This window comes from Panthera pardus, unplaced genomic scaffold (assembly GCF_024362965.1).
Source record: "Panthera pardus isolate Hobbes unplaced genomic scaffold, ASM2436296v1 HiC_scaffold_6, whole genome shotgun sequence".
Taxonomy (NCBI): domain Eukaryota; kingdom Metazoa; phylum Chordata; class Mammalia; order Carnivora; family Felidae; genus Panthera; species Panthera pardus.
In genome coordinates, this window is record NW_026526991.1 from 58,234,077 (window position 1) to 58,260,394 (window position 26,318).

Consider the following 26,318-nt stretch of genomic DNA (forward strand, 5'->3'; position numbering starts at 1 on the left):
TTCAGTGCCTAACTGACTGAGCCACCCAGGAGACCCCTCCTTTGCACATGTTAAAAGTTAGTGGTCAGTGATCTACTGGCATTAGTTCCCAAATCTGGAATTGGTTCCTTTGTTCTCTGGCCTTTATTCAAAACCAAAGAGTGAACTCTGCATGGTGGGAATTTGGGGCCTGGTAGAAGTGAGAGTGCGTGCGTGTGCACATGTGTGTGTGTGCACGTATACCTTTGCACATGTGTGTGCAAGTTTATTTTTTAAAACTTTTGGATTTACAGAAAAATTGAGAAGATAGTATAGAGAGTTCCCATATACCCCACATCCAGTTTCCACTGTCATTGCCTTATATCAGTATGCTGCATTTGCCACTATTAATGAACCAGTATTCATACATTATTGTTTAAAATTTTTTGATGTTTTTATTTTTGAGACAGAGAGAAAGCAGGAGCTGGGGAGGGGCAGAGAGAGACAGAGACAGGAACTGAAGAGGGCTCCGTGTTGACAGCAGAGAGCCTGACAGAGGGTTCAAACCCACGCATGAGCTGTGAGATCATGACCTGAGCCGAAGTTGGACACTCAGTGGACTGAGCCACCCAGGCACCCCCATACATTATTATTAATTAAAAGTCTACAGTTTATTCAGATATTCTGAGTTTTCAACTAATTTTTTTTTTTTTTCTATTCCAGGATCCCATCCATGATACCATATTACATTTCGTTCTTGTCTCAGGCTCTTCTTGGCTGTTAGGCTCTTTCTTTGTTTTTGATGATCTTGGTAATTTTGAGGAGCATTAGTCAGGTATTTTGTAGTTTGCCCCTCTATTGAAATTTATTTAATGCTCTTTTAATGATTAGGTTATTTTTATGGGTTTGGGGAGAGGAAAACCATAGACATAAAATGCCATTTTCATCACATGACATCAAGTATACATAGTATTGATGTGATTTATTACTGCTGATATTGACCTTTCCAGATCAGCCAAGGGAATGTGTGTGACACAGATACAGGATTACTATTGCAGCAGCAATAGCCTAGACTTTTCTTTTTGAGGATGCAATTTCTTGTTTTGCCCATAGCTGAGACCCATTTTGACTTTTTTTTTTAAGTTTATTTATTTATTTCTGAGAGAGAGAGGGAGGGAGGGAGAGAGAGAATGGGGTAGGGGCAGAGAGAGAAGGGAGAGAGAGAATCCCAAGCAGGCTCTGCACTGTCAGCACAGAACCCAATGCAGGGCTCGAACTCATGAATTGTGAGATCATGACCCGAGCCAAAATCAAGAGTTGGACACTCCACCAACTGAGCCACCCAGGCATCCCGACCCATTTTGACTTTTTAAAAATACCTTGTTTGGGGACACATCTATATCTGTATCTATATCTATATCTATAGATAGGTATCTATATCTTGGTTTGAAAGCTTGAAACTTCCCCTGAAGTAACCTCCTTTCCTGAATTTCCTCTCCACTCACTAGACTCCATCATCTCTAGTGTTCCTACCCACCACTATCAGATTCTCTAAAAAAATTAATTGCTTCAATTTCTAGTAACATTAATTGAATACCTGTTTATGTGCCAGGCACTCTTCTAGGTCCTTACACTGTGTTAAATCATGTAATGGGAAGCAGCTTGATGCATAGAAAGAACTCAGTCTTTGGGTAAGACTTGGGTTGAAACCGCAGCCCAGCCCAAATAACTATGCAATCTTGGGCAGGTTCTTTGTATTAGCCTTGGCTTCTTCAATGGAGATATTTGTCTCACAAGACGCTGTAAGGAATAAAAAACTTTCCCTTAATCTTCACATTCATTTGACTTCCAACTGCCATGGGCGCCTAGCTGGCTTGGTCTAAAGAGCAGGCGACTCTAGATCTCAGGGTCCAGTTCGAGCCCTACGTTGAAGGTAGAGATTATTAAACAAACAGACAAACAACTTTTAAAAAAACCTCAAAAGCCTCTGCCTACATTTTATTTTATCTTATTTTATTTTTTAAAGTTATTTATTTATTGGGGCGCCTGGGTGGCTCAGTCGGTTGAGCGTCTGACTTTGGCTCAAGTCGCGATCTCAGAGTTGGTGGGTTTGAGCCCGACATCAGGCTTTGCGCGGGCAGTATGGAGCCTGCTTTGGATTCTCTGTCTCCCTCTCTCCCTGTCTCTACCCCACTTGCGCTCTCTCTCTCTCTCAAAAATAAATATTTTTATTTAATGTTAAAAATAAAAATTTTTTAAGGTTTATTTATTTTTGGGAGTGTCTGGGTGGCTCAGTCAGTTGGGTGACTGACTTTGATTCAGGTCTTGATCTCCTGGTTCATGCGTTCGAGACCTGCATCAGGCTTTGCGCTGACAGCTCAGAGCGTGGAGCCTGCTTCAGATTCTGTTTCCTTTTCTCTCTCTCTCTCTCTGCCCCACCCCTGCTTGTGTTCTCTCTCTCTGTCTCTCTCTCAGAAATAAAATAAAAATAAACATTAAAAAATTTTTAAAATAAAAAGTTTATTTATTTTCGTAATCTCTACACCCAATGTGGGGCTGAAACTCACCACCCAGAGATCGAGTCTCTTGCTTCTCCCTGTTTGGACTGAGCCAGCCAGGCACTTCCCCCCGCCCCCTCCGATTTTTAAGAGCTACGTAAATGCCTACATTTTTAAGCGCTGGTGTTTATTCCCATAAAATACTGACAAACTTTTTTTTTTTTTTTTTTTTTTTTGGTGACTTGTTTTAAATCACCTAGGACTTTGGAAGACACATTGTCTTACTTAAAAAAAAAAAAAATCGTCCGTCAGAACCCTACTTATAAAGCGTCTCAAGAGTAAGTTACCCATAACAAAAAGATCATGTAAAAAGGAAAGAAAGATGGGGTATCTAGGTGGCCCTAGTCAGTTAAGCTTCCGACTTCGGCTCTGGTCATGATCTCCCACGTTCGTGGGTTCCAGCCCCGTTCAGGCTTTGCGCGGACAGCACGGACCCTGGAGCCTGCTTCAAATTCTGTGTCTCCCTCCCTCTCTGCCCCTCCCCCATTGTGCTCTGTCTCTCTCTCCCAAAAGTAAATAAACATGAAAAAAAATTTTTTTTAAAGGAAAGAAAGAGGACAATTATGACAGTTTCGAGGTTAATATCAAATTTGGTAGAGGCCTCTCCCATTCTGATTTTCTATTGGTTAAACTTACCATCAATTGCACCAGTTGTAAATAAAGTGGAGACGGAAGCATGTTGTTAAGGGGTGGGATCTTCCTGTCGCCATTGCTAAGGTGAGGGTCCGTTTTCCAATAGGCTGAAAGCTGCTTTTCCCGCCCTCTCGCAGCAGTTGCTAAGAGGCGGGATTATGAAGTCCGTAAAGGACTGAGTGCTCGAGGCTCCGCCCATCCTATTGGATGGTAGGGGGCAGGTCTTGAAGTGGATAGGCTGCTGGCCCTGCCTGTTCCGGCTAGTTGCTGGGGAGAGGCACGTGAAGAGGAGGCGGCGTGAGGCGACCACGGCGGGAGGAATGAAAGTGGCGGTCTCACCGGCAGTTGTTGCCGGGCCGGGGGGCTGGAAGGCTGGGGGCAATGGGGGCGGTGGGGCAGTGCGGCTGCTCCTGGTCCTCTCCGGCTGCTTGGCCTGCGGCTCAGGTACCGCCGGGGGCAGCAGCTGTCATGGGGGCGGGTGCTGAGGGGATTATATTTAGAAAAGTGGGGAGTGTCCCCAGGGTGCGGACCGTTATTCTGCAGTGGGGCGCGGGCGTGGTGCCGGGGAAGCAGCTTCGTCTGCAGTGAGGGGTTAGGGCCCTGCGGAGGCCTGGGGGAGCTACCCAGAGTGGGGAGGAGTCTGGAGTCTTTTGGCAGAGACAGGAAGGGAGGCCTGGGCTGGGTGAGAAGCGGTCCTGGGGGCTGCGTCGCGCTGAACAGGCCTCGATTTTCCTGATGAAAAGTCAGGGGCCCCGAGTACCATTCCTGGTAGGCTGAGCTGCCACTGGAAAGGGGGCATCCCATTCATTCAGCAAATTAGCAACACCTTCTGAGCGTGTGCTCTGTCAGGGCACGGGTTGCTGAATGGATCATTTTCATTCAGTGAAATGGAGTGATTTCTGTGTAATGTCTTATGTCCTTGTAAGATCTGGCCCCTACCGGCCTTATAGCAAGGACCTGGAGCCGTTAAACTCTCGTTTCCAAAAAGTAAAAAGATACAAATACCATTCACCATCAGATATGTTTCTTTTGGAGACTTGTTCACTTTTGAAGCAAACATTGATATCTACCTATTGCTGGATAATTGGCTTTGGACTCAAATGAAACTGTTTCCCTTTTCCCGCTGTAACTTATAAAACCTACACTGTTTCTAAAAAACCTCCTTCTACCCTTATCAAATGCATAACAGAAAAATAAGTGAGGTTTCCAAGTTCCGCTGGAGACCGTTGAAACTCACAGGGTTAAGGATAATCATATCTTGTAAACACATTATGCTCTCACCTCTCCCTTCCTTTGCTGCCTATCTCATGCTGTCACTTACAATTATCCTTAGCTGCAGTTTTAAGATTGTCTCAGGATCCGTTGACGTAGTGCCAAATTGTAACGTCCTCCTGAAATGTTTTTTTGGGGGGAGACGGTAGGTATCCAGGAAGGTACTTTTCCAGAGCAGGGAACCAGAGTAACATTACTACTACTACTACTACTACTACTTATTATTATTATTATCATTATTTTAAGTTTTAAGAGTGTAGTGGGTTTTTTTAAATGTTTACTACTTGTGAGAGAGAGAGAGTGAGCAGGAGAGGGGGACAGAAGATTTGACAGGGCTCTGCTCTGACAGCTCATGAGCTGTGAGATCGTGACCTGAGCCCAAGTCTGACACTCAACCGACTGAGCCACCCAGGTGTCCTGAAGCTACCTGTGATCTGAATGAACTTGGGTCAGATGGTTAACCTCTAAAATGGGGTTGTGGACTGTGGCTATGAAAGAGAAAATATATGAAAAAAATGTTCCTACCTAGTCAGCACTCAAACAGCAGACACTTTCCTTAATGAGAGGAACAGGGGCTTCTTAGCTTCGAGAAGGGTGAACTTGGGATGATATTCTGTGTGGCCTGGTAGATCATGTGTGTGGCAGCTACAAAGAGACAATCATGTTATAGAGAAGAACTTTCTAAAAGCCAGAGGCAGGGTGCCTGGGTGGCTCAGTCGGTTAAGCGGCCAACTTCGGCTCAGGTCATGATCTCGCGGTCCTGAGTTCGAGCCCCATGTCCGGCTCTGTGCTGACCACTCAGAGCCTGGAGCCTGTTTCAGATTCCGTGTCTCCCTCTCTCTGACCCTCCCTCGTTCATGCTATGTCTCTCTCTGTCTCAAAAATAAATAAACGTTAAAAAAAAAATAAATAAAATCCAGAAGCACCTAAAGATAAAATACAGTACTTCAAAAGGTAGGAAGTTTTTTCTCATTGGAAGTGTTTGATTAAAAAAATAATGTCAGTTAATTTTAGACTATTTGGCAAGAGCAATTAAGTATAAAGAAGTAGAAAAAAACCTTCACTGTTTATTCCATTCAGAGGCAATCCATTTTAGCAGACTTTCTCCTGGTCTTTTTCCACATTTTTTTTTTTTTAAATAAAACTTTGGAGGCGCCTGGCTGGCTCATTCCGTAGGGCATGTGGCTCTTGATCTCAGGGTTGTGAGTTTGAGCCCCACGTTGGGTGTAGAGATTATTTAAAATCTTTTTAAAAGTTTTTTTGAATTGATAATATATTCATACACCTGTCAACAATCCAGTTCTTTTTCCTGGATCCAACTAGTTATTACTAGAGATAGTTTTTGGTTTTTAAAATTTTTTTTTAATGTTTATTTATTTTTGACACAGAGAGAGAGAGAGAGAGACAGAGACAGAGACAGAGCATGAGTGGGGGAGGGGCAGAGAGAGAGGGAGACACAGAATCCGAAGCAGGCACCAGGCTCCGAGCCGTCAGCACAGAGCCCGACGCGGGGCTCGAACTCACAGACCTCAAGATCACGACCTGAGCCAAAGTTGGAAGCTCAACCGACTGAGCCGCCCAGGCGCCCCTAGAGATAGTTTTCTTAATTGATTTTGTAGCATAAACATTTTTTATACCATTTAAAATTCGTCATAATTATTTTTATTTGTATTCTACTCTTTGGACAGATCATTCACTTAATGTTTTTGAACTAAACATTTGGTTGGATATTTGTGGTGTTTCTAGTTTTTCATTGTTGTAGATAACACTTTGTGAACATTTTTGCATATAAATTTTTTACTGATTATATTTTTAGGAAGATTCTCAGATTTATTAGATCAAATGCTAAAACATATTTAAGGCCCTTGAAACATCTTGCTGAAATATTTTCCTGAAAAGGTGTGCTGGTTTACACCACTAGCAACATTATTTGCTTATGACCCATATGCTTGCCAGCTTTGGATATTCTAGACTATAACATCTTTGTTAATTTGATAGATCAAAAGTAGTGTCGGGGCACCTGGGTGACTCAGTCGGTTGAGCATCTGATTTAGTGTCCGCTCTTGATTTCGGCTGAAGTCTTGATCTCACAATTCCTGAGATCAAGCCCTGCATCAGGCTCTGTGCTGGGGCATGGAGCCTGCTTGAGATTCTCTTACCCTTTCTCTCTGTCCCTCCTCCCTTCAAAATAAGTAAATAAACATTAAAATAAAAAAGTAGTCATGCCCCAGAAAAAGACAAAATATTAATAAAAGAAACTAGTGTCTTAATTTAGTTTGCATTTCTTTTTTTTTTTTAAGTTTATTTATTTATTTTGAGAGAGAGAGAGGATGCATGGGAGGGGCAGGAGAGGGAGAGGGAGAGAGGGAATCCCAAGCAGGCTCTGTACCATCAGTGGGGAGCCCCACGCAGTACTTGAACCCAGGAACCCTGAGATCATGACCTGAGCTGAAATCAAGAATAAGACACTTTACCGACTGAGCCACCCAGGTGCCCCAGGAATATATATATTTTTATAATCTATTTACTTGTTGAAAATTTTTCTCTAATTTGCTTGCTTTTACTTTTTTTATTGAAGTATAGCTGTCATACAATGTTATATTAGTTTCAAGAATACAAGATAGAAGGGCACCTGGGTGGCTCAGTTGGTTAAACATCTGATTCTTGATTTTGGCTTAGGTCATGATCTCAGGGTTCGTGAGTTCAAGCTGTGCATCAGGCTCTGTGCTACAGAGTGGAGTCTGCTTGGGATTTCCCTCTCCCTCTCTCTGCACCTTCACAGCTTGCTCTCTCTCAAAAAAAATACATGAATAAACATTAGAAAAATACAACATAGTGATTTGGCAAATCTGTACATTACACAATGTTCACCACAATAAATGTAGGTCCCTTTTACCTTTTTAAATAGATTTGTATTTTTATGTAGTCACTTGATTTTATTCCTCAGACTTATTTCCATTGCATTTATGCTTAAAGAGTCCTCCAAAACTGAACTTACATCATTTTTATGGTATATTTTAAATTTTTTTATTTTACTTTTTAATCTGTAATTAATGTCAGCATTTGGTATAAGGTGAGGTGAGAATCTAGATAGATTTTATTTTCCAAATAACCAGTTGTCCCAACATCCCATTGAATGATTCTTTCCTAAGTGCACTGTTTAAGATGCTTGTTTTCAGTAAGGCTTTAAGTACAACTAAGTTATCTCTTGAAAGAAATGAACAGAGGCTATTTAAGAAATTGTTTTTCATGACTTTTTCGGGTCTATTCCAGTCCTCACATATTATGAATCATTTTCACTGATTCTGCCTGTGGATGTTAAGTGATCAGTGCTGTTGATTAAAGTTTGAATGATTGTAAGAAAGTATGAAGTTATTAACCTTTGAATACCTGCTTTATGGGTAAATGCAATAAGCAACTAATGATTCACTACTTTCCATGAAGGCATTTTCCAAAATCTTTGGGCTCAAAGGCATTTTCCTGAATGTTTAGTTCATTCTACTTTTTAACATTCTGGCTAACTTACTTTAGGGGGGAGGGAGAAAGGTGGTGTATATCCTTTTGCTACAGGAAGCACAAAATTTTAAATGCGCATTCTGACAACTTACATATGTTTAAGGTCGTTTGGTTTAGTTTTGTGTTGCTAACAGTTTAAGCTACAGTTGGAGTAGTGGTTGTTCCACAAATTATCCCTTTTGGCTGAATTGGTGTAGTTCACCTCTCAATGAGTTTACAGAGATGTGGCTGGCCAAGGTGCTGATTTCCATAGGAGGTTGCTATTAAAGACATTTATTTATTTATTTATTTATTTATTTATTTAAAATCCTTTCCCTTGAGTGTTATGTAACTTGGGAAAAGGAAGAACTAGATTTTAAAAGATGTTGCTTGTTATAAAACCATTTTATTTCTTTAGGAAAATGGCATCAGAGAATTTTAAAATTAGTTTCAAAACAATAATGCCTTTTCTTGGCATTAAGTTTTTCAAATGCCCTCTGCTATTGACATTATTTGTATCTTACTATCTTCTTGAAAATAATAGTGGGCCTAAAAAGGTATAGTGGTGGGGCACCTGGGTGGCTCAGTTGGTTAAGGGTCCGACTTCGGCTCAGGTCATGATCTCATGGTCCGTGGGTTCTAGCCCCTTGTCGGGCTCTGTGCTGACAGCTCAGAGCATAGAGCGTGCTTTGAATTCTGTGTCTCCCTCTGTCTCTGCCCCTCCCCCACTCACGTTCTGTCTCTCAAAAAATGAATACACATTAAAAAAAATTTTTTTTTATTAAAAAAATAAAAAGGTGTAGTGTTCTATTACTTGGTGCTGTGGGAGAGAAGGGGTTAACAAGTGTGACTCTTGTTTTTGTTTTTTATTGGACAGGTGCATGTTTCTACTTCAGGCTTTGTACATAGACTGGATATTCTTTTAAGGAAGTGATTGGTTCTTGTTCAACAACTTTTTTTTTTTTTTTTAAATGTTTATTTATTTTTGAGACAGAGAGAGACAGAGTGCAAGTGGGGGAGGGGCAGAGAGAGAGGGAGACACAGAATCTGAAACAGGCTCCAGGCTCTGAGCGGTCAGCACAGAGCCCGACGCGGGGCTCGAACCCACGGACTGTGAGATCATGACCTGAGCCGAAGTCGGACGCTCAACCGACTGAGCCACCCAGGCGCCCCGAACAACTTTTTTTTTTAATGCTGCCCAATGTTTTTGCATACCTCAATGAATTTCTCAATACAGTAGTTTTAGCATTCACATAACCTTACTCACTTATACTCTCCAGAAGAAAGTAAACTTTTTTTTTAAGTTTAATGTATTTATATAATCTCTACACCCAACATGGGGCTCAAACTCACAACCCCAAGATCAGGAGTGCATGCTCTTCCGACTGAGCCAGCTAGATCTGCAAGAAAATAAACCATATTTGTGAGTGGATATTCTTTCAGTACATTTGTGTGCTTGCTAGTGAGACAGATGTCAACAGGATTTTGAAAAGCTTTCACTTTATGAAAGATAGGCTAGGAGGAAATCCCAATTACTACTGGATTAAACCATAGTGAGAAGCTGATAGATGGGGGTTCAGGGCATGCTACCCCAAGATGTAGCATCTTGGCATATTATGTATTTTAAGCTGAGGGAGTTTAAGAAAACAACAGGAGCAGGAAGGTCTCTTTGACCTCCCCATCTTACCCTTCTCTGAAACAGACCATAAAGTCTTGTGAGAGTTGCCTTCCCTCCCTCCCTCCCTATACCTTGAGGAATTTAAGACAAAGGGACATTGAGAGGAATCTAAGCAAACAGGCCTTGCTTGCTCTGTTTCCCCCTAGTTTACTACAATTGCCACATACTCTTTACCCTATCATATTCCTTCACAGCTGTCCACTCTTCCTCAAACATAGCATAAAAGTACGTAGCTCTGTTTCTTTGGGTCTTCATTTCCTTATGAAGGCTTTCGTGTCACGTAAATTTATTAAATGTGTATGCTTTTCTGTTGTTAGTCTATCTTTGTCAGTTTAAAATTTCAGACTAATCCAGGGACCCTAAGAGGATCAAGGAAAAATTTTTCCTCCCTTACAATATTAAGAGTGAATTTCTTAAAAAATTGAGATGTTATTCATGTATAATAAAATTCACCCTTTCAGTGGATTTTAGTATATTCACAAGGTCGTGCATCCATCATCACTGAATTCTGGAATTACCAGAATATTTTCATCACTCCAAAATGGAACCCCATACATCTTAGCAGTCACTCCCCATTCACTTTTCCCAGATCCTGGCAACCACTAACATCTACTTTCTGTCTCTGTGGATTTGCCTGTTCTGGACATTTCATACAAGTGGAATCATTTGATATATGCTCTTTTTGGTCTGGCTTCATTTCCTTCAGAATAATGTTTTCAGGGTTCATCCATCTTGTAGTATGTATCAGTACTCCCTTTTATGGTTGAATAATATTACACTTATAGGTGGATCTATCACATTTTGTTTTATCCATCAGTTCATAAGTTGATGGACATTTGTTTGTTTTCACTTTTTAATTATTATGGATATTGCTGCTGTGAACATTCATGTATGAGTTTTTGAGTGAACATATGTTTTCAGTTTTCTTGGGTATATACATAGGAGTGGAATTGCTGGATCATAGAGTAACTCTATGTTTAACTTTTTGAGAAACTGCCGAACTGTTTTCCAAAGAGGATGCACCATTTTACATTCCCAGCAACAATGTTTGAGTGTTCTTGTTTCTCACATCCTGGCCAACCCTCCTTACTGTCTTCTTTTTGATTTTAGCCTTCCTAATGAGTATAAAGTGATATTTCATTGTGGTTTTGATTTGTATTTCCCTGATGGCTAATGGTGTTGAGTGTCTTTTCATATGCTTATTGGCCATTTTTATATCTTTGGAGAAATGTCTATTCAGATCCTTTGCCCATTTTTACAATTGGGTTATTTCTCTTTTTCTTGTTGAGTTGTAGTTCTTTATATATTATGGGTAGTAGACCTTTGTCAGATATGTGATTTGCAAATATTTTCTCCCATTTTGTGCGTTAATCTGTTTACTTTCTTGATAAGGTGCTTTGAAATACAAAAGTTTTAAATTTTTATGCACTCTGATTCATCTGTTTTTTCTTTGGTTGCTTATGCTTTCATGTCGTATCTAAGAAACCATTGCCTAGCATGGTCATGAAGATCCACCCCTGAGTTTTCTTCTAAGTGTTTTATAGTTTTTGTTCTTATGTTTAGGTTTAAGAAGAAATTTAACTTCAAAATTGGTCTTAGCTTCACCCTAAAACCATTTTGGACTGGCAGGCATCATTGCCTTTTTTTGTGTGTGTAACTTTGCTTTCTTAAAGTTTTGTTTTGTTTTTTAGTTTATTTAAATCTATCCATCTTTGTACCTAGACCAGAGTGATAACTGCATTTCCACTTAGAGTAGCACTTGATAAGTTGGTAAGTACAATATAGAACCCAAGGAAAAAGTTATTTAACTCTTTTGTGGTAAAGAAGGTAGCTGGTACAAACTTGGGTGGGAAGATATGAGAAAGTGGTCACTTTTAAGCCTTGAATTGGCTGAGATTGAATACAAACTTCTGAATGGAGAATCTTCTGTCTTGGCTGAATGAAAGGGACTGCATATGTTAATTGCTCTTAAAACTTGAAACAAAACAGTTGGAAAAAACGATTTTGTGATCTTTTAGCATCTTCTTAAAGTACTATATATACAAAAACATTGTCAAGTCTGTTTATCCTATTCAGGAGAAAGATAGAGAAAATAAGTAGATGGGGTTACTTTAGCTCTGCCTTTATAAGGGAAGCAGGACCTGGGTGTGAATGTCAGTTAAGCTATTCACTGGTTGTATGACTCCGGGCAAATTACTTAATCCTTCTAAGCATCAGTTTTCTATTTGTGAAATAGCGATTATGAGAGTGCTTGACTTATAGCATCGTTGGAAGAGTTAAATGATAGCATACTATCTTAATAAACACTTAATAGTAGTTTGTATTACTGCTTTTTCTGGGTTAGTTGCTATTTATAACATTTAAATGATTAAATTTAATGGAAATAAGACTGCCTTGTTTCTCCTCTTGTTTCAGTTTTCTCTTTTTTTTATTAATTTTTTTAATGTTTATTTTTGAGAGAGAGAGAGAGCACGCGCGCGTGCACACAAGTGAGGGAGGGGCAGAGAGAGAGAGAGAGAGGGAGACACAGAATCCAAAGCAGGCTCCAGGCTTCGAGCTGTCAGCACAGAACCTGACATGGGACTCCAACCCATGAACTTAGAGATCATGACCTGAGCCGAAGTCAGCCACCCAACCAATTGAGTCACCCAGGCACCCCTCTTTCAGTTTTTCTTGTTTCTCAGTCACTGACATTTTAACCCTAGCTTTAAAAAAGTGGTCCGTTTCGATGGTATTGTAATAGCATCATAGGGTAACAGGTGGTAGCTACACTTGTGGTGAGCATAGGTAAGGGATAGGCTCCTGGAATCACTGTATTGTACACCTGATGCTAATGTAACACTGTATGTCAACTATACTTCAATTAAAAAAAAGTGGTTGGTTTAATTCTTTTTATGTAATAGGTTATAGTTATTAGCTTGTCCTGTTGTCTTAATCCTTATTTCCTTTCTTTGCATAAAGCTGGAATTGACATAAACGTGGTCATGCTTCAGGAATCCCGAGTTTATAATATGAGTGACAGGCAACAGTTCTGTTATAAAAATGTGCTTATCCCAAAGTGGCATGATGTGTGGACACGGATACAGGTAATAATTTGGAGGCCCCTGGCTGGGGCAGCTTCTGTGAATATCTGTCTGTGATCAGTGAATACTTTGACACATTTTCTCCCTTCACACACAATTGGAAAAAAAAAGTATTGTCAACAACCTTGTTAGGGCTCAGATTATCCTGAATTGTGTTTTCCTCAGTACGCATTTATGCTTACTTTGCATTCTTCTCTCTGTTCCCTTAAGTAACTTATAATACTTGACCCTGAGGTAACCTTCCTTCCTCTTTTTCCCAAAGAAGCTTCCTTCTCTTCCTTCCTCTCCTTTTCGTATACATACACATATGCACTCACACGCACGCACGCACCCCCCCCCCCCCTTTCTTTTAAAGGCCTTATGCCTTCTTCAGCCAGGAAACTGTTGCGTGCCTGTCAGGATGTAAACTCTTTTGCCTTGCTGTTCCTATTCTATTTTGATTCTACACGAAATATTTCATAAGCCCCCTGCCTGAAGTTTCCCTTTGATAGGATGACTTTCATTTCATTTATTTCATAACACTATTAAGCCACCTGGCAAGCAAGAATGTCTGGCCGTAATAATGATTGAACAAAATGAGTCCTTTTGGAAAAGCTGCTCCTGCTATAAGCATAGTTACTGATGAGGGCATTGTTGTCCACATCATAAACATAAGGGTGGGCTTGTGGGGTTTTTAAATTTTCTTTTTTTTATTGTCTGATATAAAGATCATATTCCATCTGAGACACATTATAACCAACATTTACCCATAATCAGTGATTTGTGACGGAGGGTTGACCTTCTCAGCCTGTCATTATGGGAAACATTTTCAGTTTTCTGGCGTGGCTTCTGCCTGACAATTCTCTCTCTCTCTCTCTCTCTCTCTCTCTTTCTTTCTGGCTTGGCAATTTTCTTAATATTCTGGATCCTTGTTTTGTATGCTTTCTCATAAATAGCTCTAGTGCTAACCCTTTCAGCTTGGAAGTCTTTTTTCCCCCCCTGTGTTGTTCTGCCTTAATAGCAGATTCAGCTCATGTTAACAAGACATTCTAACAGCTGCCTGTCTGTACCATGTGCAATATTATTTGCTCAATTATGTTTTAGCTCCTGCATCTCTATATTTCTTATAAGCCTTGTGGAAAACTGGCCCTGTTACTGATATCTACTCTAGAGTTATTTACTCTAAAGTTTTTTTAAATTGTATTTATGAAAATTTAAAATTTCTACTTCTTTCTCATCCTGATTTCACTTGTGTTACAGATCCGGGTAAATAGTTCCAAGCTGGTACGTGTCACCCAGGTGGAGAATGAAGAGAAACTGAAGGAGTTAGAGCAGTTTAGTATCTGGAACTTTTTTTCCTCCTTTTTAAAAGAGAAATTGAACGATACCTATGTTAACGTGGGTCTATACAGCACAAAAACCTGCCTCAAAGTTGAGATTATAGAGGAAGACACCAAGTACAGTGTCATTGTGACCCGGAGTAAGTCTTACCTGTTTTTCTGTGGATTTTATAGTGAAACGGGACTGAGCTTTGGAGAGTGTAACTAGTGAGACAGAGAAGTCAGCCCAAGACAACTAACTCCCTTTTGGTTCTGATTATAACCTGAGTATACCACTGCTCCAGACAGTTGAGAGACCCTCTCCCACATAAAAGCCTTTAGGCCTAGGATAGAGATTTCACCTTGGGTCATTCTGAATATTTCCTTACGGACATTTGCGAAGACTTGTGTTCCTAATACTCCCAGTGGCCCTGAACTGATCCGCTTAGTGTTCTTCAGAGTAAGATAGGTTTATTCCTGCCCTCTGGGCACTTCTAGACAAAGTTAGATGTTCTGAAATGTATAAGCCTACATTTGAAGACATGAATGGTATAAATAATAAAAACTGAAGAAAGGTAGAACTGAATATTAATGCTTCAGAAGTAAAAAGATTTGTGGAATCATAAGTCACTATGAAGATCACTCAGTTTATTTAAGGCTTATTCAGTGGAACTGGAAAAGTTTTCCCTTTTCTGAATGTGTCTAAGAACGTTTCACAGAGAACTGGAATTGTCATCCTGTTTTATTTTCTTACTTTTGGTCTCTCCTTGGGTACTACCCAGGATTTTTGGATGTTGTGAATAGCAGAAACATTCCTGGGTTTTGCTACAAGGCCCTAGCGTTCCATAGGTGTTTTTTTGTTGTTTTTTGTTTGTTTGTTTGTTTGTTTTGGTTGTATAGGATTTGCCTTTTTTGGGGAGAATGGGGGTATTCCTTTTACATGTACTGATTTCTCTTGCTCCTATTCTGTTTGTGGACCTCCCCTAGACTCAGAGCTCTTGAATGTGAATGCTGTGGGCGTATCTGGTATGCCACTGAGGGGCCTCCACTTGGGCCCCCTGGTCCTGGGTGAGATGTGTTTGAGTGTAGGCTTTTCCAACACAGTACTTGTGTAGTAGAGGGAAGTAGGTGGTGTTGGGCAAGAAAAGCAGCCAGTTAGAGAACAACAGAGGGCCTGGACCCAAAGTTCTAGGCAAATCTGCTGAATCCGAACCCATGAGTGATTTAAGGCATGAAAACCAGAATGGTAGAGACCCCTTGTGGGCAATTACATGAAGCACTGATGGTGTTATGCCTGGCTCCCTCCAAAGCAAAGCTTAGTTTCTTTTAGCTTTAGCATCGGTAACCAAAATAAAAATAAGATCTCCAGAAAAGTACAGGTTAGAGAGACCTAATTATATTTTCTATTTGGAAGGGTTCCCAGGCTTTGTGTGGAATTTACAATGCTGTTTAGGTGGGTTGTTTGCATTTACAGGGGTTGGGGTGCTGGCTGATTTACCCCTTCCCTCCCCAGTTGAAAATCTGCATATAACTTTTGACTCCCCAAAACTTAATTTCTAATGGCCTACTGTTGACTGAAAGACTTACTGATAACTTAAACAGTTGATTAACACATATTTTGTATGTCATATGTATTCTATGCTGTGTTCTCACTATATAGTAAGCTAGAGAAAAGAAAATGTTATTAAGAAAATAATGGGAAGAGAAAATACATTTATAGTACTGTGATGTATTGTCAGAAAAAGTCTGCATATAAGTGGAACGGGGCAATTCAAACCCATGTTGTTCAAGGGTCAACTATATTTTATTAGCTGACCAATAATGCCAACATTGCCTTTTATTCTACAAAGTGTTAAACTGTTTGTTTTCCTATTAAACAGAAGTCTTTATTTATTTCAGGATTTGACCCCAAACTCTTCTTCATTTTCCTGCTTGGACTTGTGCTATTTTTTTGTGGAGATTTGTTGAGCAGGTAGGTTCCCAGGCTAGAGTGCAGAATGATGAAGCTTAGACCCACTCTGCTTGGCTTTTATCATGAAGACTTTAAGTGTTGCTCTTTCCTCTTCCATGAGCTTTATGGCCAGGCCATTGCCTGCTTGGAAAATATTTTTAAATTTTTTTTTTTTTAATGTTTATTTATTTTTGAGACAGAGAGAGACAGAGCATGAATGGGGGAGGGGCAGAGAGAGAGAGGGAGACACAGAATCGGAAGCAGGCTCCAGGCTCTGAGCCATCAGCCCAGAGCCTGACGCGGGGCTCGAACTCACGAACCGTGAGATCGTGACCTGAGCTGAAGTTGGACGCTCAACCAACTGAGCCACCCAGGTGCCCCTGGAAAATATTTTTAAATACTTTAGTAGGTGTTAGGATTTTTGCTATTTTCTTACATTCAATAAGATTGGCAAGAATGAAATTCTCCCACGAGGTTGAGCCATCATGGGATGGGATTTAGTCAATATATCACCACCCTTTCCACCATTGGAAATAACGTGTTAAGTCCTCATTTTTACAGGGCCATGAGTTTGTTGGTGAGTTTTATACCAATCAGGGGTAAAAAAAAAACCCACAAATACCAACCACTTATTCATTTCCTGCCTTTAGGAACCTACTAGCTAAGCTAAGTGTAACTGACATGTACAACTATAAAGAAAACATACAGATAACTAAACAAACATTGAACAAAGGTAGAATCAACATTAACTTTGCACACAAGTGAAAAGAATATTTCTGGAATAATGAATGAAAGCTTAACAATTGGAGTTTGAAGTTAGGCTGGAGTGAGATTGATAGAACTTGTTCCTAATTTGGGGGGTCCTGAGAGAAACTCACGGTGGGGGAAGAAAGTCTGGTACAAAGAGCCTGGAATAGGAGCAGGAGCTCTCTCTTTTCCAGGCCCTGTGTCTGGTTATCTTTCTGGGTAATCAGTTCAGTTCCAGTTTTCTGTCTCCTCTAGGACAGTATCCTTGCACCTTCCTTTTCCCCAGTGAAGCTGTGCAGTTCTTCTGAAGAAAGACTCTCATTAAAAATTGGATTAGGGGAGATGCTGCAATGAGAGTGTGTGACTAAGCAGAGGTTTATTGTTGGGACGTATTTGAGGGCCCTCACTGATACCAGTCCTCATAATCTGGCAGCAGTTACATCGTACCAGTCCCATCAGTGTTGGCAAGTTTTAAACAAATACCTGCTTTAGTCTGAGATTTTTTTTTCTGTTTTTTGGCTGGGATACTTGTTCTAGTTCGAATGGTGCCATATAGGAAGAATACACACATAGTCATGAAATAATGTTTCTCTCTGCAGAAGCCAAATCTTCTACTATTCCACTGGGATGAGTGTGGGAATTGCGGCCTCTCTGCTAATCATCATTTTCATACTGTCCAAGTTTATGCCCAAGGTAAGTAGTGGAATCTTCAAATGCAGTCAGGGCAAGCTTGGATAGTTAGTTGAGGGACTATTTTGTTGAATAATACAGCACTGAAAATTTGCATTGGTGGTTGACAAGTCAATGTCCTACTTTTTCCTTGATTCAGGAGGGTACTTTCCATGATGGAACTTGGAGTCTGATTACGTACAAACTCCCCCTTTCATTTAAAATCCTGTGCACAGTGGGGAGTTAAAGTCTCTTTCCTGTTTGCTAATCACATAGCCAGGCTTTTAAGTTACTCAGCACCTCATTTTCCTAGTGTTCTTTGCAGACTATACCATTTTAGATATAAAGGATGTCTTCTTAAGAGATGTGGTTTTTGTGTATTTTAGTAGGTTGAGTTTTTTTAAATCATAGTTCCATTTTGTTTCTTTTATGTATGGAAAGCCTGTTGTAACTTTGTTTTCACTTCTACTCTGTTTTAGAAAAGTCCCATTTACGTCATACTGGTGGGAGGCTGGTCCTTTTCTCTGTACCTCATTCAGCTAGTTTTAAAAAATTTACAAGAGATCTGGAGGTGTTACTGGCAGTATCTTTTAAGTAAGTGTTGTCGGTTTTGCTTTCCTTTTTATATGTTTATGGGTTGTTTTAGTTCATTTGATCATGAAAAGGTGTTGGCTGCTTACAGGAGCTAATAGTTCATGCCATTTTATTAATTTTTAAGAATCGTGGTTCTTTATTTCTAACGCTGTGCAGTTGTCACTTTAAATGAAAATGGTGCTGCCAGGGAGAAAACTTTAATTGGTTGGTGTTTATAAGTACACCTCTCTTTACACAATAGGCATTTTCCTGAAAAACTATACATTGACTATATTAATATAAGTGTATTTTAAATACACTTGAAGACTTTAAGTAAAGGACTCTACATGAATCTTTCTGTAAGGTGAAGATCCTTTGGTTTTACAGATGGTAACCCTTAATCTATTTTTTGAGAGGTAATTAATCTGGATTATCATATGTTAGGCTTTTTTATTTTAAAAAAATGTTTTTAATGTTTATTGTTGAGAGAGAGAGCATGAGCAAGGAAGGGGCAGTGAGAGAGGGAGACACAGAATCTGAGGCAGGCTCCAGGCTCTGAGCTGTCCGCACCGAGCCTGATGCGGGGCTCAAACTCATGGACTGTGAGATCATGACCTGAGCCAAAGTTGGATGCTTAACTGACTGAGCCACCAGGCGCCCCTAGGCTTTTTTAAACAGACAGTTCTAGTGTTGTTCAACATGTAGCTTTAATCTCCCATTTGAACCAAATAAACTTGGGAGCAACAGAAAGGGTAGAAACTTAAAGAGATAAATATATTTGAGTAATGAAAAAAGTGTGAATAATTGAGGAAAGATCTTGTCCATTTTCCTAATTCAGTAGGTGCTATATAGTGAATGTATTGCTGCTCCCTGCACAAATTATTTTTACCAGTTATAGATGAAAAAGAACGTTTTCTGATAACTCTTCTCATAGGCTATGTCCTCACAGTTGGATTCATGAGTTTTGCAGTCTGTTACAAGTATGGGCCCTTGGAGAATGAACGAAGCATCAACCTGCTGACCTGGACCTTGCAGTTGATGGGCCTATTTTTCATGTATTCCGGTATCCAGATACCACACATTGCCCTTGCCATTATCGTCATTGCACTGTGTACTAAGAACCTGGAGTACCCTATTCAGTGGCTGTACATCACCTACAGGTGACTGAAAGGCAATATAACTTTGTAATGAAACATGCAATGTGGGATGTAGTTGTGGCAAAAGGGTACAGAGGTGTTGACCTGGGAACCTCTTTGTTAATGGAGATTTATTGTATTATGCTTCTGCTTTTGTTCCTTCCAAGTCTTTCTTTTTAGACTGTCTATAGGCATTTTTTATAATCTTATTCTAGCCATTTTATATAAAATAAAAGCATCCAGTAAAGTGTCATGTGTTCCTGTGACCACTAGGTGGTGCAGAGTATATCACTTTTATACCACATGCCTCAGGTCACCAGGTTTCAGATTATTTCACATTGGCTCTCAGATCGCTTTGGGAGTTCTAGTGTTCAGATGTATTTGAAAGCATGTTATCATCTTGCATAGTGAACATGGAATGGTCATAGGTTCTGAGGTTGTCAGTGGCTGTTTTATTAGATAGTCAAGGTGATGCCTTCAGTTTGGGGAATCCAAGTTAATGGACCACAATGTTATATCATCATTTTCTTGTCGTTTTTCCACTTATTGGAAAATAAATATTTTGTCTATCATTTATTGGGAAATAAGTGAATTTATCCACATTAGTGAATAATATTGATTACTCTGACTTGTCATTCCTAGTCTAACATGTCAGGAGTATATTACAAGTCAAGGTGTCTATAGAAGAAAGGTGGGAATGATGACTCATGTCCAGGCTCTCTGCTGTATACTTGGCTCACTGAAGCGAGCTAGAGGGCAGGCTGGATAAAAATTACTGATTAATGATTCATGATGTTATTTTGGTGAGCACAGAAAGATGTGTAAAGCAACAGAAAAGACTGTCCCCCCTCGTCTCCTGACAGAAGAAGAATATCGGATACAAGGAGAGGTGGAGACCCGAAAGGCTTTAGAGGAGCTTCGAGAATATTGTAACAGTCCAGACTGCTCTGCTTGGAAGACTGTCTCTCGAATCCAGTCTCCAAAGAGGTAAACCCTTGGCCAGCTGTGCTAAGCAGCTATCAGGGTAATTGTGACCTTGAGTTTTAACAGAGATCATACTTCTAGATAATCATTTTGTATTGATGGCTATGTTTTCCTGTTCACCTAGGAGTAGTTGACAGAAAGATACATGTATCATCATATGTTAAGCAGTAGCCTGTTTTCTGCTTCCTCAAGGAACTGTCTACTCTAGATTTGATTGTAGCACCGAGATGAGAAGACCATATTGTTTCCCCTGTGATAGTTTTGCATTGCTCTCCGAGTCTGATTATTTTTTGGGGGGGAGGGGTCCTTTTTATTTGGGAGCAATTGTACCAATAAGTATATGAAGCTTCAATTTGGAATCTTGATGGCATACAGTTCATAGAGCCATAAACATGAATAAAATGTGTAATGCCCCCTTAATCTTCTCTTATCAGGATTACAGATGACTAAAAGAACCTTGGCACTTTCCTAACTAAAAAAAAAAAAAAAAAAAGGGATAGGCTAGTGCTTATTAAGCAGGATGGCTGGCATTTCAGGAGATGTTGGCTTATGATCCCAGCTTTCCCTTTCTCTTTATTTCTTGCTTTAGTCTACTTGCCTGCCAGAATAAGGTTAGACTTATTATAATTTGAGTTGTAAGTGTATCAGATGTTTCAGTTCTTATTTTGAAAGGAAACCAGAAAGGGCAGAAGGCAGGTTCTTAAAGAGTATTATCTTCTTTTTTCCAGATTTGCTGACTTTGTGGAAGGTTCTTCTCACCTCACACCAAATGAAGTTTCTGTCCATGAGCAGGAATATGGATTAGGGAGCATTATTGCCCAGGATGAACTCTATGAAGAAACTTCCACTGAGGAGGAGGAGGACTCAGATTCTCGGTACCCCACTGTCACACAGCAGATCAACTCCTGACTTAGGTGGTGGTCGGTTATTTTTATGTGGACTGGCTTGGGACCTCGATGGTCCATGTTGTATGTGTGTGCAGCTGCTTCTCAGCTCTTTGAAACGGGGTGAGATAGTACAGAAATTCTCCCACTGAAATTAGAGGCCTGAGCAGGCCTCCCTCTGGCAATGGTCCTGGTGGTCTCTGTGGGATCCCTGAGGAAGGAGAGTGGATAAAATATTGAATGCTTCCCAAAGCTTCCCATTGGTTGTGGGCCCACCTTTATGTTTCAAAAACCAAAACCAACAAAACAAAACAAAACAAAACAAAACCCCAAAAACAACCAAACAAACAAACAAAAACTGGATGGCCACAGCTAGCACAGCATTCTAGCTCTTCTTAAAAGTTCATTTGGTGGTGGCATTTCTGCCACCATAGCTGGCACTCAAAAGTGAGAACTATTACATGTGTGCAGTAATGCTTTCAGATCACAGGCTGCATCTTCCAGAGAGAACTCCACGCATCTGAGCCTCCTTCACTTCTGTTTTTATTTGTCTCATTTTTTAAATGAATATATATTTTTAAATGTAACAGATTCATGTTCCAGAACCAGCAAGTGCTCCAGATTGACAAGCCCATAGGCCCCTATGTTTATTAATATGGATTATCCGTTAAAGCCCCAGAATTGTTGTGTTGAACTTTGAATTAGTTCTCACAATACAATATTCTAAGTCATGCTTGCTCTTGGGAACATGCCTGTAAACTCTTCTGTAGGGGAGGTCTGCAGGCTTTTTATTATATCCCAACTTTTTTAACTGTATCTTAAAAAGACCTTTGCATTCTTTTCTTCCCATTCCTCCTTGCCCCCTTTGCCCTTTCAGGAAGTGTCTATTTCCTCAACTGTGAAGTATGTACAATTTAGAGTTTGTTTCATTTCTTATATTCTCTCCCCCTTGGTTTGTAGCATTATTTCTGCTAGTTGGGAGAAGTGATCATTTTTAGAGAATTTAAATGCTTTTTACAGGTTCTTCATTTTTCCTGTCAGTGGGACACATATCTTTGAGTTGCTGTGGAACCAAGAAACTTTCCTTTTCCTTTCTCTTCCTTTGTCTGCCCATTCTGCCTATTCCTTTCAGCCTTTCCTTAGCCCCTGTACATCCCCCATCTCCCAATTTGGCTAATTTGTAAGCTCTGAAACTTGTCTGTGAAGTTTCCTTGATACAACATATAAATTGCAGCTATGTAGCTGCCACAATTTGCATTGCCAGGAAACAGACCTCCAGGTAACCTTCATGCCTCTGGATGTTCATTCACCCATCAGGATCAGACACATTTTTCCATGAACTTAGTATACTTATTTGCAGTTCCATTTCTGGCTAGAGATTCATGCTGCCTTTTATTACATTGGCATTAGTTTCACATTCTTTTGCCATTGGAAAGTACCCTTATAAACCATCAATGTCATTTATGAGGGAACAAATTCCCAAGTCTCTGTCATTTGCTTGGTTCTGTCTTTATGATCTTCACCCTCGTACCTTGTAAGAAGCTATAATTACTCTAGCCAGGAAGCTAGGCACTGAAGTCAGGAGCATAGCATCGGACTCACTGTTTACCATGATCATGGAGAAGGCAGATGAATTTTTAAAAAGCTGCAATGACTCCTTCAGACCAGCCATTCAGCAGATAATCTTGAAAGACCCTGGGCTCATTACTGACTTCCAAAATGTCAGCGCTGAGACTCCCCCCCGCAGGTGGCCAGTTGACTATTACCACCAGTGTTTCCCACAGCTTTACACTGTCCTAGAGTGACAACTACCTCAATTGGCAGCAAATGTACATAGAGTGGAAAGTGAAAAAGCAGTATTTGGGCAGCTGCTGTGGGTTAAAGTTGCAGGGCAAAGGAATTTTATATCAGGAAACCTTTATGCCTTTGTAAATTAAGTACATGGTAAAATTTTATTTCTGTGTGAAGAGCTGTTAAGACCTCTGGGATATATTCTTTTTTGCTCTATTTATAGAGATCAAGATCTAGCATATTTGAGCATAAGTTAATTTGAAAAAAATAGTTCATCAGTACAAGTGGTCTCAGGATTACCTGGAGACTTTGGTGCCTTCCCTCAAATAGCTCCTTAAGGAGGTGGTAGCTTGCCTCCAGGGTAACTTTTCCTGGCTCTTTATTTCAGTGAGAAAGCACTGTGAAGCAGGGAAAGAGTCTCCTCTTTTTCTGTTTAGTTAAACTCCTGTGAAATATAGTTTCCATCTCCAGACCAGTTTTTTCACCGTGTTTGAATTTGGGGTAAGCTCAAACTCAGTTTATTACTCCATGTCTGGTCGTCGGAGAACTGAGCTGTAGGCAGTGGAGGTGACAGCAGATCCCACAGCATGAGAGCTGCTCTCAGACAGTGAAGGACGGTGCCCGGTGCCTTTGGCGTGCTGTGTGTCCTTGCCCTGCCTGCCTATATGGCTCTGCCCCAGATGCTTCAGAGCCTCTGTGTGCCTGCAGATTGTTTGACTCCATAAACCTTCTCCAGGAACTTCTGTTGTCTCTCTCTTGGCCACTTAGTCTGCTGGCTCAGTCACTACTTGAAGCCCCCATTTAATTTTCTCTGGCAGTTACAGCTCTTGCAATTCAGCATAGTCTCATCTCTCAGACTGATCTCATCAAGAAGGATTGAAGGGATAACCATGGAGTGAGCTGGACATTGGAGCCACGTCTGCTGCCGCGTCAGCGTTTTGCTTGCAAATATCAAGCTGTAAATTGGCCCTCTTTAGGGCCAGGGTCTCTTTAGCATCGGAAATCTATCGCCTCTAATTGGTCTGACCAAGTTATGTAGAGCATGACTGCCATTAATGGGAATATGAAAGCCAGCTGGCCTAAAACATTTCCCCTTCACTTTCCCTCTCAGATTGCTTTCTCGAGACCAATGGAACCAGTCACCAAAAATGAGGACAGTTTAGCAACTTGGATGTCTTCTAATAAGAAAGTCCTATCAGCCACTTCATCCCACCAAAACTAGTTTATTTCCTTTTTTTTTAATTAAAAAAAATATTTCTGTCAGCGCAGAGCCTGTTGTGGGGCTCGAACTCACGAACCACGAGATCATGACCTGAGCCGAAACCAAGAGTCAGACGCTTAACCAACTGAGCCACCCAGGTGCCCCAAAGCTAGTTTATTTCTCCCCCCAAATTCATGACTTTTTGTCTGTTACAAAGGGGATTTTGCTGATCATAGTGTTCGGGCCCCAGTGTTCTATTTTGTGCTGTTACAAACATCCCATTCAAAACCTAGCCCTCTCCTTACTGATGGTGTTCCCTTCAATCCAATTTCCACCTGGCACTTATGTTAGAGAGTTGATGAATGAAAGGGCCCAAATAGGCCAGATAGTCCTCCCTGGCTCTGACATCCATAAAAAGCTTGGGAATGGATTATGCAATTGCCCTGAATCTTTTTGTTCCAGAAAAAAAGACGGGCTCAGATGGATGCCTGCGTAAAAATGGTTCTTAGCTGTGTACTCATAACTTTTCTCTGAATTGAGTAGTGAAAGTTGAAGTAGGAGGAAAGGAAATTAAATGTCCTTCTAGTATTCCTTTGGACTCAGGTCTGACATATGAGATAATAACCTATATTGAAATGCCAAGAACTTTATCTTAACCAAGGAGAGGGCAGTTTGACAGATTTATTATGCCTTCATGTTACATAGGCACTGAAACTAAGTAATAAACACATAAAATAGCCATTTGCACAAGACAAAGGCACCTAAAACCTTTTATGTTTTGATGTAGCAGAAATTGATTATAATTTTTAGAGAAACCTATGCAATTATGGTGATCCAGTGGTGTCTCTTGGTAACTTAGCTTATGGTTTCAGTTGCTGTGGAGTTGGATTCTAGATGGTCACTACCTTGAAAAGGGTGTTTGGTGCCTTATGTGTTGGGAGCCAGAGCCTGCCGGAAATAAAAGTAGACTCATGTCAACATCAACACACAGCTTTAGTGGGGGTGGGAATGGCACACAGCCTCCCCCAAATTGGGGACTTGGGCTCCCACATCCCTCCCCATGTGTGTCATCTTCCTCTTTACACTCTTGACAGTAACTTGAAAATGGTGAAATCATCTTCTCTGAACTTTCCTATAGTTGGGCGACATTCTTATCATGTTAACATAATAGATAGCTCATAATGTGAGTATTAGAACTGTTACAGCCTGCAGTTGCCTCAGTTTCCCATGTTTCTAGAATTGATGGTGAAATAGCAGGGGTAAGGAATTACTCGGTAAGTTTTAGCCTGTGGGTAATGCCTTAGTGTTATTTAAAAGATTTGTCATTTATATTTAAAATAAATGTTCACGAATGTTTGAAAGGAACAAAATGATCAGGGATGGCTCTTTGCCATGGGTCTCATTTTCCCTCTTTTCTGTAAGAAAAAATAACAGTGTCTTATTATATATTTTTTCATTTTTATTGTACAAGTTTGTAAGTAATCCAAATTTTAATAAAGTTTTATAGACTATAGTGGTTTCTCTTAATGAACATGTACTTTTCTTATTTGGATCTTTTGAAACAATTAGCTTCTAAGTTCCATCTTTCTGATGAAGTGGTGGTGATGCCATCTATTTCCTTTCTTTCTTCACCACCGCTGCCCAACCTGGGTCTGTCTTGGTCTATTTCCATCCTGGGACTGGGTGATTTGCCAGAATGCCAGATCTCTAAGGGGTATTCTTGCAGGAGGCACAGGTTGTACTACCATGCTGTCTCACAGAAAAAAAAAAAATGTATAGGTTATTCCTAGTCCTTGTACTTTAGTTCTTTATTTTTAATGGCATAAAATATCTCTTGTTTCTCCACTGGGGTGAGGGGAAGACCTGTGCATCCAGCTGTGGGTATCTGCCAAGAGCTTTGTGTAGGGCAAGAGAGGGAGCAGGGCTGCAGTGCGTATCAGGGGCCATGGAATAAAAACTTTAGTTATGTCTAGGACCAGCTTCAGTAGGAGGAGCCTGGTACCTTCCACCTTCTTTTATGTTTTAGCTACTTTCTTTGTTCTGTGGATCCGTTATAGCATTTGCATTAATTCTGTGCCTGTGTCCTCCCTTCTCAGTTATTTAGACTACATGGAAATCTATTGTCCATTTTTCAGACCAGTCATTGAGAGAGGAAGAATCGGGATGTAGACCATATGTAAATTTATGTAGATTAATGCACACTAATGGCGTCTTTTCTCCTCTCCCCCGTCTTTTTTTAAATTTATTTATTTTGAGAGAACACGCATGAGTGGGAAGCGGCAGAGAGAGAGGAAGAGAGAATCCCAAGCAGGCTCCACACTGTTAGCATAGAGCCTGACGCAGGGCTCCATCTCACGAACCATGAGATCATGACCAGAGCCAAGGTCAATTGTCGGAGGCTTAATGG

At 40.4% G+C, this 26,318-nt stretch overlaps 1 protein-coding gene across 1 annotated transcript in view; it reads left to right on the top strand.

The window, feature by feature from the left end:
• The window catches only part of NEMP1 (nuclear envelope integral membrane protein 1), a 31,506-nt gene extending 6,082 nt beyond the window's left edge, over nucleotides 1-25,424 (top strand). The window contains exons 3-11 of the mRNA XM_053895326.1: nucleotides 3,338-3,593; nucleotides 12,556-12,680; nucleotides 13,917-14,136; nucleotides 15,875-15,947; nucleotides 17,273-17,366; nucleotides 17,822-17,936; nucleotides 18,850-19,075; nucleotides 19,865-20,038; nucleotides 20,764-25,424. Of these exons, the coding sequence (XP_053751301.1) occupies nucleotides 3,338-3,593; nucleotides 12,556-12,680; nucleotides 13,917-14,136; nucleotides 15,875-15,947; nucleotides 17,273-17,366; nucleotides 17,822-17,936; nucleotides 18,850-19,075; nucleotides 19,865-20,038; nucleotides 20,764-20,944 (1,464 nt within the window). The 3' untranslated portion in view covers nucleotides 20,945-25,424. The remainder of the gene's footprint in view (nucleotides 1-3,337; nucleotides 3,594-12,555; nucleotides 12,681-13,916; nucleotides 14,137-15,874; nucleotides 15,948-17,272; nucleotides 17,367-17,821; nucleotides 17,937-18,849; nucleotides 19,076-19,864; nucleotides 20,039-20,763) is intronic.
• The last annotated feature ends 894 nt before the right edge of the window (nucleotides 25,425-26,318 follow it).